This window comes from Cupressus sempervirens, chromosome 11 (assembly GCF_028749045.1).
Source record: "Cupressus sempervirens isolate cs-2001-9-10 chromosome 11, ASM2874904v1, whole genome shotgun sequence".
NCBI lineage: Eukaryota > Viridiplantae > Streptophyta > Pinopsida > Cupressales > Cupressaceae > Cupressus > Cupressus sempervirens.
In genome coordinates, this window is record NC_143128.1 from 247,632,527 (window position 1) to 247,654,603 (window position 22,077).

Here is a 22,077-nt window from a genome sequence, read left to right on the forward strand (position 1 = left end):
TTCACTTTGAGAGTCTCGGTAGACCTATTCGACAACTTATATTATTAATTGAATTAGTCACATGTATCATTGGTACATAATGACACATTGGCTTATTATTAAATAACACACACACACATATTCTTGGTAAACAGATTTTTCTTCGCACGATAAACCACTTGGTTTAACTCTTAAAGCCCAAATCCAAAGACAAAACAAAACCAATAATTGGGTTGTGTTACAATGAGATTGTGTAAGTGCCCTCTGAATTTTATAGGGTACAACTCCCCAATTAGATATACAAAGAATGAGATTAACAAATGTTTTTAAATTGAAGGAGAAGGCTACCTTCACTAGTCTTGGATAGGGGGCAAATAACTATAACATAAATGAAATGGAACAATCTACACATATGCAATGAAAACCGTAGTCCCTCTACTCACATATGCATTTAGAAAGATCAAGAAATGATTAAGCACAAGATAAGACAAGACAAGACAAATATATTAAGTCCAACAAGAGACCACATTGTTGGTCTATGGGATTTGAAGCTTACAACCAATAAGATAGCACTAGACGGAACACCACACGGTATTGATAAAAGAGCAAGCACAAACCTAGAAAAGAAGAAGAGAGCATGAGTCACCCCAAACAAGATTAGGGATCCTTCCTCAAAGGGAAGAAGGACAATAATGAATGAGATGGACAACTAGGAGCTCTGTTCTATCAGTGAATGCTGCAGGAGGAGTGTCGCTAGCAAAGAGGAGCATTACGGGGTTTCACTAATCTGGAGTGGCCGATGTCAGGTAAACTATATGGTCGCTTCGTACCCTGGGCAAGAGATAAGGGCAAGAAGAAAGTCATGATAAGTTGTACCTGGGTCTGTCCCATGGGGGAAGATAACTGCAAAGTGTGGTCATGAAGTTGTATAGCTTCACGAAGATAGAGCACAAGGCAACACTGGTCTGCGTAATTGAAGAAGTCTGAGAGAGATTTGCACTCTCTAAACAAACAATAGAATCTCTCTCTGATCTAGTAGTATATGGGGTATCTAAAAAGGAAATGGGTCTCAGATTCTGCCTCCGCCATGGTACAAAGTCTACAAACCCGATCCTCTCTAACAATATGGTGGTCGGTCTGAATCTGGAATCAGTGAGAGCCCACCCTAAAGGAGGTAAGAGAGATGCGTAGGGCATGGGTCCACGATCTATGTAAGTAGTCAGGGCACCAAATGATCCCATCTCGAATATCCAAGAAGTGATAGAGTATGATTCCTCTACTCATCCTTCATACACACATAGATCAAGAAAACAATCAATTTGAAGCACAACATCTTCAAAATAATGGAACTTTCCTTCAACTAGACATTATATAATCTCTGAATATTACTGATAGTTCAGAATATTTGCAGAAAACTAAAAAAGAAAAACTAGATTAATACTAATTGCCCTGGCTTGGTTACAAACTATGCGCCCCCTCTTCTGTAGTATACAATCTGCCAAAAAATAGTGGAACCCATTTTCTATCAAAGATCTCACCATAAATAGGCTTACGGGCTTAGCATTTTGTTCCATAACTGAATTTTGTTCCATAATTGAATCTTGAAACTCTATTTCATAAACCTTTACTTAACATTATATAATATTTAGAAAACTAAATATTATATAGGTGCTTTCTCATTACTCATTATATATGTCATTCATGAAGATTTGAAATGTGGAAAAACTGTCCTTTTAACACCACCCTACATCATTTCAAATTAGAATTATCTTTGCAGGATGGATGACACTTGGTTATTCATTTGTCATGAGTAAATAATTCATTTTACACTCCATGTTGTTTGTATATTACCAACATAAACACTCTACATTCTCAACAATGCCACTGATAGATGTTAGAATTTCTTTCTCGTAGAAATCATAGGTTTTGTTCCCTTTTGAAGAACCTGGAGTAGTGAGCAATGATCACTGTGATTATATATCAAGTGCTCGGGTTCAAACTATGCCCTAACTATTTATATCAACAACAGATTGAAACCTCTTCTGCATTATGCTGACCATGGTTGTCGGTCTTGATGATTTCATTGTTGCGTAGATGACTCCACAACTGGTGCATAGGCCGGCCTTTACATGAGGTTGTATTACTTTGTTGAATAGTTCACATGTATTCGCAAACACCCTATAACCCAACCTTCTTGTGGGTTTTCGACAGTCTAAATATTTGGGAGGAATCATCTATCTCGAATCCTCTAGGTGTCGCATCCCATTCGTACTAGATACAGAGTCAACTTTGAAATGACTGAAGGCATGCTCTGCTTATTTTCTTGCTTATTGGCTGGTTTTAATTTCTCCTTGATTCATCATTTGTGTATTCAGAATTGAAGTTTCTTTCGTGCACACTCATTATCACTTGCAATTCCTTTCAATGTTCTCACAATTTCTTCTTCCCGCACCATAGTGTGGATGCTGCCATCTGGCTTTACACATCAAACTGCAATGCTATCAAACTTGTCGCTGGGTATCGAGTTCTTTGCAAATGTTCGAATTCATTGAATGCTTGATGGTCATTGCAATGATTATTGATTGTGTGGGTGGGGATGATTTGTGTACCATCCTTGCGACCCACCTTCATCATTTTGTTAGATTCCTTATATGTGTCTTCACACCCATGCCTTCTCCCAAGAGATCCAAGCTCACACACTTGCTCTTCAAGCACTATGTTCTCTTTTCACTATGTCTGATATCTTCCATCGTGAGGCAAATCATAATGTTGCCTTCAACCTCAAAGATTCAATCACATCAACCTCAAAGATATCAATCACAGACCAGGTTTGAGATTCAAATCATAATGTTGCCTTCAACCTCAAAGATTCAATCACATCAACCTCAAAGATATCAATCACAGACCAGGTTTGAGATTTCATTTCTCAGTAATGATAGATGGCACAATGTTTGGGGAATTCTGAGACTCGCAGTGCATACTGGTGCCATTAGTAGAATGCTCGTGTATATCCGCCTTTTAAGTTTCGGGGGCATTGTGTTGAACACTTAATGAGATTCCCCCAAGATGGAGAGTTTTGGCTTCAATACCATGTGCCATCTGTTAGGGAAGTTTACTAATTGAGACAAGCATTTAGTCAAACAATTGGTAGACCCCCGCTGCTTTCATTGTGGTACACACGCTCATCAAACTTTGATGCAAATGAGTCATCTCAAAGACTCATAAGAGCATTGTCGCCTCTTCTCATATGATGCTATTTGACCTTTGGCTGCTTGTTCTTCCCATCCTGGGACTTATAGACCTCGAGAGGAGTCTCCAATTTATTCATGGCGGTAGTCGACTTGGGTAACTTGTAGAATATCTTGAGGAACACGTGGTTTTTGAGTATGCTTGTTGTCACTGCACTTTCCTCCCTTAGTGTCGAAAAGGGACTCCATGATGTTGCTAATTAACTCCACAATGGGTTATCAATGAACTCAATGATCTTGAAAACCAAGCTTTTGTGCATTTAAATTGAATGCTCACAAATTCCACATATAGCATCCCTCAAGTTTTTCCCACTATCATGACCCTGTAGAAATCAAACACTATGCACTACTTCAAAAACAAGGCTTCACACCGATTGCTTGCGTATGTGCGACATGCCAAGTTTCATCCTCAAAAGTTGTAATGGGTGACATTTGGGATTGCCGATTGAACTCAAACCTTGCACACTGACTTAGTGAAGAAATATTTGAAGCCGATGACACACCGCAATACTAATGATATTTATTGCATGAATCAGTAATTTGACAGTTGGTTTCTAGAATCGAGTCAAACTTTGATCGTGTCATAATACTCAAATCACAACAAACCTCATGTGAACTTGATAATCAAAAGATTTCATATTTAATAGAATATAAATCATTGAATACTTTTCACACTATCAGGTTTTAGTGGTCATACCTTGTTATTATCTTGGCAACGCCATCTATTATGAATTGGGCCTTTGAGGGAATATTGTCAAATGATTCACAGTCATTCCCCTTTCATGATATTTTAATCATATTTGAGTGTTGTTAGTATTTGAGAGTCCACTGGGATCCCTTTCTTTAATCTGTACACATCACACGTCTTTCAAATTCCTTATTTGTTTCATCAATCAGACTTATCATGCATCTGAAATTTCATCTCTAAACCATGAATCTTATGAAATCAATCTAAACTTGCGAACCTGCAAGATGAATCATTTTGTACCTATCCCAACTGACTTAAATTGAATCTCAAATCCGACAGCCACCCCTACTCTTTGAATTAATTCAACAAATGAATCTTGCAATATTCTGAAATCATCTTGAACTGACAAGACACTTGTCTCACCACATGAAACCATTGAACCACTGAACCTTGTTCAATGAGTACAAAGTGGTTTAGAATCACTTTGAGCCTATTTTCAATATGGTTCCAAAGTTACAAAGGAAAAACTTTGAACCTTGAGTTTTGAATATTTTGGTTCACTATCATGAAATTTCATCCAAACCCTGCTTCCCACATTATAACTTTACACAACATTTTCAATATAAATCGGAGGAGAATCAAAGAAGACCAAGGAAATGTCATTAGGAAGACTGGATTTTCAAGTTTAAAATGGGGGTTCAAATGACCTATATATATATATATATATATATATATATATATATATAGAGAGAGAGAGAGAGAGAGAGAGAGAGAGAGAGAGAGAGAGAGAGAGAGAGATATAAGGTGAACACAATATATAATTGATTTTAAGATTAATAACATAATACATAAAATATTAAATTTACATTAAATTATACATTATATATCATATATATAGATAATATATCTATTATTATATATACAAAATATTTTATATATATATATATATATATATATATATATATATATATAATAAAATACAATATCGAATGCATAAAACCAACCTAACCCCTATCTTCTTTTATTTACTTTCGTTCCCTTACCTACTCACCTATCGTCATACCCCCTACCCTACCTACTCCCTCCCTATCGTATCATGCAAAGCGTAAGAGGAGAATGATGACAATAATATGGAGGCGATGTTAAAACCAATAGAGGGTGGTATTTGAAATAGGGAGGGACCTATAACAAGGGGAAAAGCCCCCATATATTTTTTTTTTTCAATTTGCTTGAACATAGTGATTTGCATAGTGTTGAAGTTGATGAAAGATCAACCCCACAACTCCTAAGAATCACTTACATGCAAACACTAGCCACAAAAATAGAGAAGTAAAAGCTCTGGAGACTAGAATTCTCAGATCCATAGATGAGACATTCTTGATGAACAAAAAAAGAAATTGCTATTATCAAAAGTGAATGAATGTAAATTACAAAGAGATCAACCCTTATAAAAGGAGATCAAAACCCTAATAGGTAAAACCTAAGTTGCATGATAATAATCAATAAAATAATTAATTATTATATGCCCAAAGTTTAGCTTAAGTAAACTATAGATAATAAGTGACTTAATAATTAAATCAATATGATTTAATTAAAAAGAAAAAAACTTTATTACTTTAACACCTCCCTTAAGATAAACTTAGGGAGTAGCTAAAAACCTAGAAACTACTAGTTAAAGTAAATTTGGGTCTCAACAATAAAAACTTGATGAGGTACCCAAACACAACCAAATCTTTGAAAAGAGGAGAAATAGAGAAAATCACATTGGAAAAACCCTACTCCAAAAATAGATATAAATAATGCTAAAAAGAACTAGTGAAGGACTAAAGAAGCCTCTAAACTAAGGGATGTCCTAGAACATAGGAACAAAATATGATCATGAAGAACACCACTGAAGCATGAAGTTGCAAACATTGTCAAACTGCTAATCTGAAGAACCTCCACTATATAGAACATGAACAGGTAGAGAAGACTAAGCCTAAAGAGATGATCAATTGAAGATGGAAGGTATCTCCATGGCCTCCAAAAAATAAGAATGAAAGAATGTCTATATGGTAAATGATCTATCTCACCAAAATAAATAGGTATCCAACCACTACAATCACCTAGTACATAGGATCAAATATTGAGTAGATAGCTCACTCCATCAAACCAACAAAGCAATAGAACCAACATAATCCCCCTATAATGTTGAGATGTAAGACATGAACACTAAAACTGAATGCAATATCTCCTGTAAAAAGAAGAACTAGGAATATGAAGAGTGCAAAAGAAGTATGAACACCTATAATAGCATGCATCATTGACACATCATGAGGCTAATGTCATGGAAGGAACATTCACTTGATGAAGGAAGATGGAAAATATGGGAACATTAAACTCCCCAAAGCACTTTATAATGTAGTGTGAGTACAACAAAACACAAAGATGTGCAAGATTCTGAAATGCAAAAGACTGACACTTTATCTTATTGCGTTTGCAAAAATACTACAAAAACATGTCAACAAATATCAAAAAAGATATAAGGCTGATATAAGAAATAGTACAACCCATGAAAAATCATTTGAAGAAACAAAATCGATTTCCAAATTTGAAATAACCAAGATATCCACTAGAATGCAAAAAAAATAAAAAAATAAATGGGATGTACCTAGAGTAGAATCTAGAAAATAGAATGTCTCAAGATATGTCTTCTAGAGTGAAAAATAGAACCTATGAATTTGACTACATGAATTGGCAACCAAACGAAATAAAAAATCCGAATAAATTGTACCATCATAACGGGCTTGAAATCATCTTTCTAATGATTCTTGTTTGTGAAAAATAGATTCCAGATGAGCAAGTTATGGCCAAAAAACCATAGGCAGGTCAAAAAAGAGCCGGAAGGGCAAAATAAAAATCACTTCCTCAGGAAGCGTGTCCACCAATAGTAGAAATCACCTTGATAAGCATTGCCAGTTCATACAAAGAAATTGTCTCAGAAAGCATGCAGGTTATGCATCAAAAATCAACTCGGGGGTAATCCATATCAAATTTGCTTTGGGGAGCATGGCAAAAACCTTGTTTTTTGCACTAAAAATCTCAATTTCCATGACAAAAATCTTGATTTTTGTGCCAAAAACCTCAAAATCATTGTCTCGACAAATATGCCTAATCTGGGAGCAATATTTTTTGCCTCAAAATCCAACTGTGTCCAAATTGGACAAATTTGATATGAAAATAAGGGTTTTGAGATGCTTTGTGCTCAATGGTGAGGTCCATTTTGGCTTAAAGTGCACCAAAAAATGGTGACCCCCCCCCAGATACAATACAAAAAACTCTGAAAGAAAAAATGAAACCCTTTGAAAGAAAAAACACATATTTGAAAACCAAGCCAAACCTCTCATAAATAGAATGGGGGCATGAAGATCTGGAGCTCTGATACCATGTTGAAGTTGATGAAAGATCAACCCCACAACTTCTAAGAATCACCTGCATGCAAACATCTATCACAGAAGGAGAGAAGCAAAAGCTATGTAGGCTAAAATTCTCAGATCTATTGATGAGACATTCTTGATGAGCAAAAAGAGAAATTGCTATTATCAAAAGTGAATGAATGTAAATTACAAAAAGATCAATCCTTATAAAAGGAGATCAAAACCCTAGCAGGTAAAACCTAGGTTGCATGATAATAATTAATTAAAGAATTAATTATTATATGCCCAAAGTTTAGCTTAAGTAAACTAGAGATAATAAGTGACTTAATAGTTAAATCAATCTGATTTAATTAATAAGAAAAAACTTTATTACTCTAACATGTAGTTCCCTAGGCTCGTGATATGGTGCTAACATGTCAGGTGGGTAGATTGTGGTGGCGTAGAAGAAAGGGAAGTGGTGGGGTCCACAGGGCTACACCCTCCCATGCCCATATAATTTATTTTATTTCATGCCTACTCTTTATTATGACCTAGATATGTATTCATTGCTAAGGGGCTAAATTATTAAATATTATTTCTCCTTTGAGTCAACTTTACACACACACACTCTCTACCCTAGCTATGCATGTGACTTTCTTTTCTTTGTTTTTATATGATTTACTTCCCTTATATTATATAGTCTAAAGGGAATATCCCATTAAATGTGTTGCAAGAGTGGTCTTTTTATTTAGGCTTATTTTATTATCGATAACTTGCTTTTGATAGAGATGATTTATTTTGCTTCCCCGTACATTTTTCAAAGAGCAAAATGTGCTCTCTGAGAAAATATATGTGCACTTTTTTTGTCTACACTCTCTCTTTTGCTTTATTTTCTCTTTGTGCCCACTAAATTTAATCTAATTGCGGGCTGTAATAATATTTTCATGGTTACTTATGACTAACTTTTTCAATGCTTTGGCCATTTATTAAATTGGTTTATTTAATGAATCCATTGAAACTAGATTTTAGGAAGAGACATGCAAATCAATTTAATCAACCATCTTTTCTATTCCAAAATTTGCATTATAACAAGAATATTTACTTAAACCAAATTATGCATCTTCAAGAACTATAAAATTCAATCGTTAAATTTCATTGCACTACCATTCAAATTTCATAATAGAACATTACTTCTTTTTCTCCATTATTACCACACGCAATAGGAGATTTACATGATGTTTCAAGCCAAATGATTTCAACATAATGCTTCTTTATTTCAACTCTCATGATACATACAATAGAATGAGAATGACATTGGAGTATTCCACCACTCAACAAATAATCAAAACATTGATACAATGATGATAAATGGAGAACTCTCCAATACAAAACTTGATCAGAATACAACATGAACTCTTCCTTTCACAAGACTCTAATAGGAAACCTAAAACTTGCAAGCTTTCTCCAACTTGAATCCAGAAATTTGCAATAAAATTTGAGCATAACCATGGAGTACTCACCTCCCAACCTAAGTCTCTATGAGACCACACTTGAGCTTGGAGAACCAAGGCTAAACATGATACACACACAACCAAACTCACAATGCATAAAACATAATAATAACAAAAAATACACCCATAACCAAGGCTTCGCAATGGGATCACCTGTGAACTCATGAAAGAGGGTGAATGTGGGCCAACCATGGAGGAGATGTCAATGATAACATAATAAAATTCATGCCTTTACAAGGCTCATACTAATCACATTTTTTTCCCATACACATCTCCCTTCATTCATGCCTTCACAACACTCATATAAATCACTATTTTTTCCATACACATCTCTCTTCCTATCACCCCCAAAATGTCTCAAAACATCAATAGAAAGCATGAGCCCATACACCATGCTTTTTGTCCCTTTTCTCCATGAGAAGAGACTCTGCATTACAATGGAGGTGCCAACTAACCCCTTCACCCAAGGCCACTTATTCCCTCCCAAGGGTGAGTAATACCTTTCACACCCAAGAACAAAGCACCCTCAAAAAATGCAAGAAAAAAGAATAAATAAAAAATCGCCATACCCATCCCTTAACAAAACAAAACAACATTCAAGGAGAAATGCACACAACACATGTTCATAATCCATTAACATATTAATCTACAACAAAATGAAAAGAGTATTCTCTTGGTAAGAGCCACCAACCTTTCTCAAAGTGATGGAAATAAATATTTGAGAAGAACCCCTTTCAATTAGCTTCCAATCTTCAAAACCCTAATATCTCTAAAACTAGCGAGTGGGTGAACACTAAGTTGTCCAAGGTCCTCTAAAAAGGCCTACAAAGCCTCTAACCTACCCACTATCTCAACATGGAGATATCATAAGTCCTTTTTCTCTTACACTATTGTCTCGTTCCATAAATGTAAGCATGACCAAGTGTGATGGTAAAGGTAAAGTCATGTGAGTTCTCCATTTTCGCAACTTCTGAAAAGTGACTTATTTGGAGGGTCACTAAAGTTATCTAGAAGTCATGATTGTGAAAAATAGGCTCCTAACTCATATTTCTACCATATGGGTACTTAAATTCAACTAAATGACACTCCATGACCACTTTTTATCCCTCAAAAGTCACTAAGAAGTTTGAATTCGAAATTCAACTTGATGGGGACTTCACATAACAAATCTTAGTGAGTGGGGCTAACTTAGGCACTCTATTAGATTTAGTTTAAGGTTAAGCATCTCTTGCCAAACCCAAATTGACATGCCTTTTATACATAGACATTACAAGTGTCAACTGACAACATAAAAACACATTACACATTACAAGTGACATGTCACTAGTTTACAAAATGATTTTAATCTAATACACACATTCAATTTATGTTTATGGTGGTATCATTTTCATTTTTCTTCCTATGGATGGGGTTAACCCTTTCATAAACCATCTTTTCTTTAACACATATGTTGGCTTATCATCTAATTTCCTGATCAATTCCATCATCCTCTTACTATACACCCTTACAGATTAATTTTTCCTTGTCTTGTATCGTAGATTTATGTTACTATATTTTCATCATCGCATAAGAGTTTGAATTATTCCTCAAAGGTTGTATGAAGATCATTCCATGTTGCTTTCTTCCTGACCTCTAGATCCATGTACCAGTCAATGGTGATGCCCCTTAGGGTGACAAGAAATGCTTTTAACCATTCTTCTTCATTGTTCTCTTCATTCGCTTGCCATATGATTATGCACATTTTACAATATCATGTTGGATCCCTCGATCCTTCTCTTGTAAATCTAGGAAGTGTTTACTTATCCATGGCCATCCTGGTTCTCCCACTCTTCCCTTGGTTGTTTCTTCCTTTCAAGACAATGTTTTCTCCTAACGGGATTAGTCCTTGAGTTTTGGTTCCTATTGAGATAGTGTTCCCTTCTTGTTGAGACTGTTGGATAACTAAGAGGGGGGTAAATCAGTTACGCCCAATTATTATAGTCCCTTCAAACATTTCAATATCGATAAACTTCAAAAAATTCAAAAGCAACTATTCAATGATCTCATTGAGCTTTGCAATTAACTCTTATAATAAATTTACACCAAATGTTAGCTCATTGTTCCTATTATTTACAAATTTCATAATTATAACTTTACTGTTACCTAGTTGTTACCAAGTTGATTTGGATTACAATAAAAATAGGTTTTGAGGGGACCCAAAAACCCATACAAAAAAAAAAGATAAACAAAAAAGAGTCCACCAGGTTTTACAAGGACCTAGAACCTATAGTAACAACAACACTAAACTCTGGTTTTACAAGGACCTGGAACCTAAATAGTAGCATACAAACATAATCCAGTTGGAAAGAAAAAAATAACAGTAAAAAACACCCAACATAGAGAGACAAAACCAGAAACCTAGACCAACAACTAGAACCAACAAAACAAAACTAGGAAATTAACATGTTACTCTAGCTCCTCCACAACCTTAGTCAATTCTTTGGCAGTATCAGTAACCTCCTAAAGGAGACCAACAACATTGGAGACGGGGGCAACTTCACTGGCCCTTTTTGTGCTCAATCTAGTCCTTCTACTTGGTCCACTAGTCATCTGGGCAGGCATAGGGGAACTAATTTCCTCATTGCTCCTCGTACCAATGCTAATTGTCACCACACATAGGCTGGTAGTAATCATGTCCATTTGTTGGCCGCTATCCTTAACCAATTGCCTCAACCCAGCTTCATAGGCTATCAATTTCTCAAGAATGTTCCCGATTTTTCCCTCTAGCTCAATTCTTTTGCTTTTTTCATTATCCACATTCTTCTGCAACTCTTTAATACTTTTCTTTAGGGCTATAATTTCATTATAGAGCCAAGTATCAACTTGCAAAGTCACATCCACCTTCAATTTGGCTTTGTTAAGAAACATAAGCCTTCCACTGATATTTTTCTCCCAGTCACCTCATCATCACTCTTCAACTCAAAATGATCAGTAAATATCATGAGAAATAACTTGCAACATAACAACATTCACACATTTGACACCAAGATTTCTAATGTGGAAGCCTTGTAAAAGGAAAAACCATCTAAGACCAACAACCCAAAATTTTCACTCTTCTGAAGTTACCTCTACTAGGAGTCAACCTTGTTAAATGTTCACATACACATTGTTAACCTGACCTAGTTAGAGGATTTTCACCAAAAGATCATCTATACCTTATCACTCTTTGATCCTATTTAAAGAGTGGCCTGCTCTAAAGGACTTACACACATCACTAGTCGATGTTACCATATATGATTTCACAAACTTGTTAGATCTACTCGGTTAAGATTTTTTTCTACTACAATTGTTAGAAAGTAAGAGTTCAAATGATTTGTTAGGTTTAGCACTATCTTGCTTGTTTAGATCTCCATTTTACTTGGTCTCTTTCTGATCTCTTACTGGACGATTCACACCTTCTCACTTTCACTTTTCACTTAAGTCTTCTTTGATCTTCTCTTTTCTTTGCTTGGTTCTCCTTGCTTCTTTTAACTTCTTTTCCTTCAACAATTTTCATCCATTCAACATTCAACCAACAACCAAAAACTTGCTCCAACTTCTCCTTAAATAGTAATCTCTTTGCTTCTAGATTCTTTCAAATTTTGCCACTTAACCACAATCATCAATCTCAAATTCATACCAAATAGAATGGATATAGACACTCAAGAAATAGAACTTTGTGATCATCCTTATCCTTCTTCAATCTCGATCATCATATCTTCATTGTATTGTTCCAGATCTTGTAACAAACTTTGACATTAGCCTTCAAGCTTCTCGAACATTCTTTATTTTCATCAAAAGTTGGCCTCAGATTCCATCTTTATAAACTTGTTCTTCTGGTTGTTACTTGGTGAACATTACATTTCACTTGGGTAATACACCACTCAATTAATACTAAACTTGCGTGATTAACACTAATCTTTAACTTGCTTTGCCAAGTGCTCGGTGACAAGTGTAGTCACTTGGTGGACACTGTCTCCCTTCTTTCACCTTGTCACTCGGTGTAGCTTGTATAGCTTATTACATTACAAAATTACGTGATTGTAAAACAATCAAACCAATATTATGTTATCACTTTCCAACTCATTCAAGTGCTCATTGAGTACCATACAACTTAATAGTTTGTCATCAACATACTTTCTTAAAATCCTCTTCATCAATCACATGTATGACACTCTACTGAATTAGCATAATGTCTAATCAAGGAAGACTTGACATCAATGACAACATAACAATTAATATGACTCTTTTACATACATTCATAGCATTCTTAGTTACATCGATTAGGACTAATAATCTTCCTCTTTGACATTGATGGCGACACATAACATATGATTTTACATTACAATATATTACATTAGATAATCAAATGTATGCATTAAAAACAATACAACTCTTCATGTCAAAGAGCTTCATCCACATATACTGAGTTTGTATTTCTTTAACATTTCACCCCCTTAGGATATGATCTTCTTCTGTTCAGTAGCATTTTGCATATTCACTCTACACTTAGTCTTTCTCTTCCTCTTTACTTGTTCTCACAAATTATCTTCCTTTGCCACTCATACTTACCCCCTTTGATTTGATCTTCCTTACTGATTCTTTCCCCCTTTCACAACAGTGCCAAGGTAACTATAAGTTTCAATGCAAAACTTATAAAACCTTTAGTTATCCTTGTACCTTGGATGTACTGTTTACACTAGTTTCACCACAATCATTCTCACAACTTCATAAATGCTCCTAAAGTGTGAATACTTGCATCTACTCCACAAAGATATGTTTGTCATCAATGAATTGATGTAACATCATCTCTAATTAGTGAATTTTGGATAGGGGTAGGACCCCCTTGTTACCTCTTAGATACTCAAAAGTATCCTTTACACAAGTATTGTCATTATTCGTAAGAAAGATGCTCCTCTTGTGGGAGAGCTCTTTGTATCTCCATCTACAAGATCTTTACCAAAGCAATTTCTTTGAGACTAGCCTCCATAATCCCTTCAATTATCTTCAAAGAGCAGGATAGTTTTGTTCTAGGGAGGGAAATTCTAGATAGTGCTATTGTGGCACATGAAGTACTGCATTGTATACTTCAGGATAAAATACCAACCATGATGAAGGTTGGAAAAATGCACCTATTTGGACAATTTATTTGTATTTAATAATTAATTTAAAAATTACATTTCCATGAAATCATGAATTTAAATTTATTTAAAATTGTTACGTGCATTTTGGCTCCTGTATAACCATTTCATATAAAGGCATATGATAAAGTGTGTTTGATGTTCTCAATGCACATTCTAAAAATTGGCTTTTCTCCCATCTGGTGCAAATGGGTCTACTCATCTATTTCAAGTCCCAAATTTCAAGATTAGTTAATGAATCCCCTTGGGGTCTGTTTTCACCTATCTATGAGGTTTTCAAGGTGACCCCCTTTCTCCTTTTTTGGTTTGTAAAATTTTAGCTTAACCAACAAATAATCTTGCTAGAATGATAGAATAGAATATGCAATTGTAGAAAGAAAAAAAAATAGAACAGAAGACGAAAAATTAAAGTTCTCATTAATTACAATGAAAGCATTACAATAATGTAGGCTTCCTCAAAGCATAAAATAGAGTAAATAATGGGAATAAAACTGAAAAAATTATAAGTATTCCTTAGTTAGCTTACATACCAAGCAAAGAAGCTTTAGCCAAAAAAGCATGAATAACAAATAAAAATGTGCAAAGTTTTATTCTCTAACACTCCCCTTTAATCTAATTAAGGAGACAAAAGCCTAAGGAAATGAAAGAGTAAAGAGGGAAAATCCATTGGGAATGAAACCCCACTCAAAATAGATACTAAATCTGCATGGCAACAACTATGTTGCAATATCCTTCATCCTGAGAAAGTCTAGCAGAATGTGAAATGGACGAGACAATGGATCGCTCCAAAAAATGTAGTAAATGGTAGATGTTTGAAATTGGATGTAGAAGATACTCCATGATCATTGAACAACATTAAAATCAAATATGTATGAACAAAATCTCCCCATTCCTCAAAGGAATATGTAGGAAGAAAACACAAGATATATGTCTTTGAAATCTGCTTAGTTGTCTCCATGTTGAAAGTTGTCATAATGAAATCAAGCACTGTTGAATATGAAAAACTAAAATGTGATGAAGACCAATATAGATTACAGTCCAAAGATTCAGATATCTCCTTAGAAGGCAAAAGAAACTCCTCAGAATATTGTGTATCCACACTGATATCAAACTGTGAGGAATGATAATATAGAGAGTGAAGAAGAGGATGAGAAGGATCCCCCACAACAACTAAAGAAGAGTCACCCTCTTTAAAGAGAATATGTATGTTGTCGATGGTGTCATCTAGATCTGAAATGAGGGATTCTACACACAAAAAAAAATGTTTGGTAGAAATTGATCCCATTCAACTGAATCCAAAAGACATAAATGATACTGCTGCAAAGAATCATTGGAAGCTTTCAATGAAGCGACTTCAAACTCTGAAGAAGCAACAGTAGATGAGGTGTCAACAAGCTGATCATCCAAAGGGGAAGTGTTCACACAAGCTGGGGCAATAGAAATCTTGATATCATCCATACAAGCTTGGTCTTGCAAGGAAACATCACTTTCAGATGAAGAACTAGTATCTCCATACAATTGTTGGATGATGATTCAAGCAATGAAATGGCACTTAGTGTGCTTTATATGATGATCCAAGCATAAAACAGAGTAAAAAGCTGCAAAAATCACAGAAGTATTCCTTAATTAGCTTACATACTAAGCAAAGAAGCTTTATCCAAAAAACATGGATAAAAAAAAAAAAACATGCTAAGTTTTATTTTCTGACAGTTGTCCTATTGGTTGAAGGTTTAAGAAAAACAGTTAATACTCCAAATTTTAGAAATTCTTGGAAGGTCCTTTCTCTGTCACTCTTTGCAGATGATAATCTTTTAATGGGCAGGCTAGGATAGACACGGAAGAAACTAAAATTATGAAAAGTGTCCTTATTTCATATCTTCAGGTTTCCGGACAGTTATCAATAAGGAAATAAGGAAAAATCTAAGCCATTCCTTTTTAATGCTCTTTCCTTGGTTCAAATGTGACTACAAATTCTAGAACTTCAAATTCGAAACACTTTCTTGTAATTATCTGAGTATCCCTTTCTTTGGCGGGAAGATTAACAATAATTTTTGTAACTCTATTTATGAGTCAATTTCCAACAAAATCTATTCCTGGAAAAGTTAATGGCTCGTACTTCCTGATCAGAGCTGTTCTAAGTGTCATCCACACTTGGTTAATGTTAGCTCTGTGCATGTCAAAAGCCACCGTTGATAAAATTCAACATCTCTTCCTTGACTTTTTATGGAATGACTATATGTCTTCCAAAAAACGTTTCCATCTCCTTGCTTGGGATAAATTCTGATCCACCCAAGATCTAGGTGGCTCAGGAATTTGTCATCTGAAACTACATAATATAGCATTAGAAGCTAAAATGTTCTCCAAAATCTACTCTCATTCTGATACTAAATGGTGCAAATTCTGAGGCACAAATACCTTGATTCTATGGAAAAAGAATGTATCTTCTCACATCTTCCAAAAAAGTAGTTTTTTCTGATCTTTCTTGATTGAATAACAATGGAGAGAGCTAAACCCTGGGATGACGCTTGGAATAGTCGCCCTCCATTGAAGAGTGTTGGAAATTGGAGTCCTATGGAACTGATTTTGGAGGAGATTTTGGGAAATTATGTCAAGAATTATATCTTAGCTGATAGATCTTCTCAGCCAGCCAAAGTCACTTGGAAATATTTTGAATTCCTTCCTGTTCTGAACGATCCAGATGACACTATCATTTGGACCAGATTGAATTCTGTTAAATATTCAGTCAAATAGAGTTATAATACTCTTTAATCTCAATCCAATCCTTCTTTTAATGGGCCCTCTCATTTATGTTGGAATTCAACATGCGTATCAAAGGCAAGTGCATTTGTGTGGCTTGCACTAGAGATAGGATACTAACTGGGATGAGACTAGATAGATAAGGCGTTACATCTCTTTTAAAATGTGTGCTTTGTCAGAAAGCTTACGAATCCTCAAATCACCTGCTTCTTCAATGCATCTTTGCACACGAATTTTGGTCTTGGCTTCAAGGAAACTGATGTGGGTTTGTCCGCTAAACTATTATATCAACATTTTCAGATTCGGCCTATAATCTATGGCTCATCTACCTTCTCCTGCTTATGGAAAAATCCTCCCTCATTTGTAATTTGGAACATTTGGCTAGAGAGATAACAGAATTTTTGTGGACGGAAAGAAATCAGAAACTCCTCTGATAATTTTTAGAATTGAGCAGTAAATTTCAGAGGTTGCTGTAAATTATCTAAGTAAATCTCTGACATCTCATAAGGTTTTTTGCTCATGGGATATTCTCATTCTCAAAAACCGGCCTTATCTTGAACCTCCTCCAAATCAGGGCTCTTCAAAACATTGAAAAAGGTGGATAGATCAAAAATTCCTTGGAAAAGACGACTATCAATTGAATCAAATTAAATTTCAATGGGGCATCTAAAGGAAACCCTGGAGTCTCAGGGGCTGGAGCTATTCCCAATTTCTCAGAGATTATACAGGTAAGATAACCTATGACAATCAAATGTGGTGCTTATAATCTCTGCATGGAGGGAGATTCAATGGCTGTGATAAGGGCTCTTTCTCAATCCTTCACTCCAAGATGGTATTTGAATAACTAACTTCAACAGGCAGCTCATGTTCTTGGGATTTTTGATCGATTTGGAATAAATCATGTCTATTGTGAGGCTAATGGGACTGCTGAACACCTGGCAAATTATGCTATTCTTAATAATATTGTTTTCGTTGAATGTGATCATATTCCAATGTGATTTTATTTGAGGCATGGTCTGTGTATTTCCCGCTGTCATGTTCTTTGGAGTGCTGCTATGATAGAGTTCCCACATAATGACCACTTTTTTGTGTGTCTTAACATTCCAAGGATTTAATTTTCCCTTGAGGATCACTTGGAAAGGCCCCCTCTCATGCTCCAATTTTCTCTTCTGTGCTTCTGCTTTTAAAGACATCTTGTATATGTAGCATTTTCTAACTTCTTTGTTATATGTGCAGATTCAGGTAGCTTGAAATGGTATCATATTCCGTATAATTACTATGTAAACGTTTTCAGGTTTTGGAAGTCACTTAGGGCCCGTTTGGTTGCTGGAATATAAATTAAGCATTGGCATTCGGAATACTGGCTTTGGAATTCTGGAACTTGGAATCCAAATTATGAGTAGGGAATCCAATTTGGGACTATTTGGTTGACCAAGAATTCATTGTGAGAATACAGATTTTCTCCATTTGGTTGCACATTGTGGAATTGGAATACTAGCCAAAATAACATGCAAAATATTATCATCCAGCTGTAGCATTATCATCATGCAAAAAAATTCAATACTTAATTGGTTTGTTGAAGTCTAAACATTTTTAACAAGTATAAGAAAATTAAGTCATGTTGAAAGTAAACATTATCATAACGGATAAGGACGAGATTGTACTAATGGATACTAAAAAATTTACGACTCTTGCTCTATAAAAAAATCACCATTGTGTGAGGCCTCACCCGATCTGTCATACTACCAATGAGATAATTGTATTACAGTGATTTTAATCCTATGTATTGATACACTTTTGAGACTGTAGGGTTATGTTATTTTGATATCTACATTTTGATGATCCGCAGTTACTTCTGTATATTATGACCTAATTGATGCATTTAATGATTCTATTCATGTTTTAAGCTATTGACATTTCTTTAATAGAAATTGAATGGTAGAAATGCTTGTAATGTAAGAATATAATGTTTAAAGTGGAAATTAGAGTTAAAAGATAAATTTTGTTATGCATTCAGACCTAACCCGCATACCTAGGGATTCAATAGTTGTGGATTCAACATCTTGTCGCGATGATAAAAATAGACTATGAAGCTATTTAGAATATTGAATTGACCATGTAATGATAAGTAAAGTTTGATGCTATAGTATTTTGAGCACTTTACATGGAAATTATTAAAAAAAGTAATTTAACTAAAAGGAATGAAGTATGGAACTCAAATGTCGAATGTGATATGTAAATTTTGATATTTTAATATTTTTAAGGTTATATTTGAAATTATTAAGAAAGGAAAGTTAATTTGAGATGATGAAATATATGCAAGTCTTATATTGAATGAGATAATGATTATTTCACTTATGTACTTATTGTTTACATAATTTTCTTGGACTACTGATGCTTGAGTTTAGTGTGCAGGAATTTGACCATGGGTTTAAAGGGGAATTAAGGCTCAAACTACTACAAACATGAGATAGCCAAGGTTGAATCAGTGGAAAAGATTCAAACCTCATTGTAATGTCTTTTATTTCGTATATGTGAGTTGTATTGTGTGTGTAGTAGCCTAGTTCATGCATTATTGTAAACAAGTATTTTTAATGTAATGTGATATTTTTGTGTGTGTCACTTGACACTTGTGTTGTCCATGTGGAGATGCCATGTCATTCAGGGTTTGTCAAGAAGTAACCTAACCTAAACCTAACCCAAATGAAGAACCCAAGTTAACTTCACATAGAAAAATGCCATGAGGAGTCTCAATCAAAGGAAATTCGAATTTGGACTTGGCTAGGGTTTTTAGGGGTCATTAGGTGGTCCCAAAGTGTCTTTTATGTGAGAATAAGTTATCCATATGATAGTACTGTAACGCCCCACCAAGAGATCCAAAAGAATTAACCTAAAGTTTCACTAAGTTTGCTAAACATTTTTTTTTTTTTAAAAGTAAGAAAGTATAACATACACATCAAACACATAGTAGCGGAAGCAATAACATGTAATCATTGACAAACATACATTACAAGTTACATTTCTTAAAGATTCCAAGACGTTGAGTCACGTTTAAATTTAATTAAATCTAAGTCTAACAACTATCACATACATATGAAAGAATAATTAGAACGTCACATGTCCATAATATACATTTGTTCCGAATGCCTCTCGGCAAATTAATTCGGAATGCTCAATCATCCACTGTACAAGTCATAGGGTATGAAAGGCTTAAAAGAATATACATATGTAAAGATCAAGATACAACATCCTCAAATCCATGATACAAGTAAAGTAAAATATATGAAACTATTCACCATACATGATACATCCATAATGATAAAACATCTATCATAAAATCTAACCATCCATCATAATAATCCTAGAACAAAGTGAAGGTAAATGCCAATCACGAAAACTCCAGCCACGGTGACCACGGAACGGATCTCAATGGTAAGAGTAAAAGCACTACCACCCGACCGCGTGGAACCTAAATGGTCCACTCCCACCGCGCTGAGGAGATAGTCTCCAGTCCCAAATAGGATAACAAAATCTATAATCATAAATACTCTCTAAGTCAACTCAAGGGTTCCTAAAAAGATCAACATCTAAATCTCAGAGGTACCACAAGACATGTAGGAAACCTAATATGCAAGCGGAAAAGTGTCATCGCAAAAGTCATGTAGAAGTTACCCGAGCAATCCCTTAGGAATCCCGGGTCCCTACTGATCCTGCGGCCACTAGTATCCTCTCGTACTGAAGAGGCATACTATGGAATGCAAGGTCGTAACCAAGCGTCCTCTCTACCCCATCCTAGCCTGTACTAGCACTCAAGACATGAGAGAGAACATACAATTATCTTGTTAGGTTCATTTTCTCTCATTTAGTGTAAATGTTTTCACTTATTAAAAACGACTTACAATGGGTTTCTCAAGGCAGCCTCTTAGGGCTTCGACCCCCATTGCAAGCCACTTCCCGACTCTACACATAGATAACCTACCCTAGCTCATGAACTCGTAAATTAAAGAATCATAATAAAACCACCTCAGTCCTATACAAGCAACTAAAAAACATCATAAAAAGATAATCCACAAAATTACATCAGTTCTTCATGAGCAACAGATAATATCAAATAGTAATCATGTAATCACAACAGTTCTCTATCAGCAATTGAAGGCATCAATGATAAGTCACAAAATCCAATGGTTCTCCAATGAGCAACCAGAAAGTAATACAAGTATAACTGATCGAGACTCAGAAATGGTTAAGTTAGGTATTCTCAAATACATACACCTCAGCTTCACACAAGGAAACTGGAAAGTAATAACAAACAATAAATACAATCATGTCATAGAGCACTTCATCACATTACCATGGTCGGGTTAAGAAAGATCGAGATCAATTCATCATGACATCACATTCACAACCCCCGAGCCTCTGGTAACAACCTAAACTGGTCAACGCTAAACCAACCCCAAAACATTCAAAGTACAAAGACAACATCAAAGTCTCAGAGATTGGATCTGAAAGTATATTATTTGAGTTAAGGTAAGGTTTATGTTTCAGTTTAATGTCGAATTCAAGTAACTAAGTTTTCACAACTACCCTTTACGATTAACCCATTTCTATAATAACTTTCATTAAATCAATAATCCAAATCTATAATTTAGTCAAATATTATTCACTAATTGTTAATTTATTAATTTTATACCAAAATTAATAAATTAATGTTTACAACTATGTTTATGCATTTAATATTTATTTATTAAATATTAATAAAGTTAAAACTATTATTAATTTAAAATATATTATAATTTTATTAATTAAAAAAAAAATTAAATAATAAAATTTGTTTTAAAAAAATAAAAATAAAATTATATATAAAAAAAAGCGAATTAAACAAAGTTGTTTTTTTTCTTAAATTAAAAAAAACGTTTATAGCCCGTCGACTTGGATGCAGGCCTGCGGTCGCAGGGCCTGCGGCGGCAGGTACTCTGTACCTGCCGTCGCAGTACCTGCGATGCTGTCGGCGGGCCGACAGTGGGAGGCGGGTACGGGGTGATTCCCTCCCCCCCCACTAAGTACATTAACTATTATTATATATATATATATATATATTTATATATATATATATATATATTTTAATTTCAATATAAATAAAATAAATCCAGTTTTATTTTAAAAATTAGTTTTGTTTAATTTTCAATAAAACAATTTTTTTTAAAAGACATATATATATATATATATATATACATACATACATACATATATATATATACATACATATATATATATATGTATACATATATATATACATACATATATATATGATATATATATATGTATACATATATATATATA

At 34.6% G+C, this 22,077-nt stretch overlaps 1 protein-coding gene across 1 annotated transcript in view; it reads right to left on the bottom strand.

The window, feature by feature from the left end:
- LOC149529077 (pentatricopeptide repeat-containing protein At4g21300-like) overlaps nt 1–22,077 on the bottom strand; it is a 56,516-nt gene that overhangs the window by 6,890 nt on the left and 27,549 nt on the right. Inside the window, exons 2-3 of the mRNA XM_089811593.1 lie at nt 4,193–4,215; nt 159–167 (exon numbers count right to left, since the gene is read on the bottom strand). Coding sequence (XP_089667719.1) covers nt 159–167; nt 4,193–4,215 — 32 coding nt within the window. The remainder of the gene's footprint in view (nt 1–158; nt 168–4,192; nt 4,216–22,077) is intronic.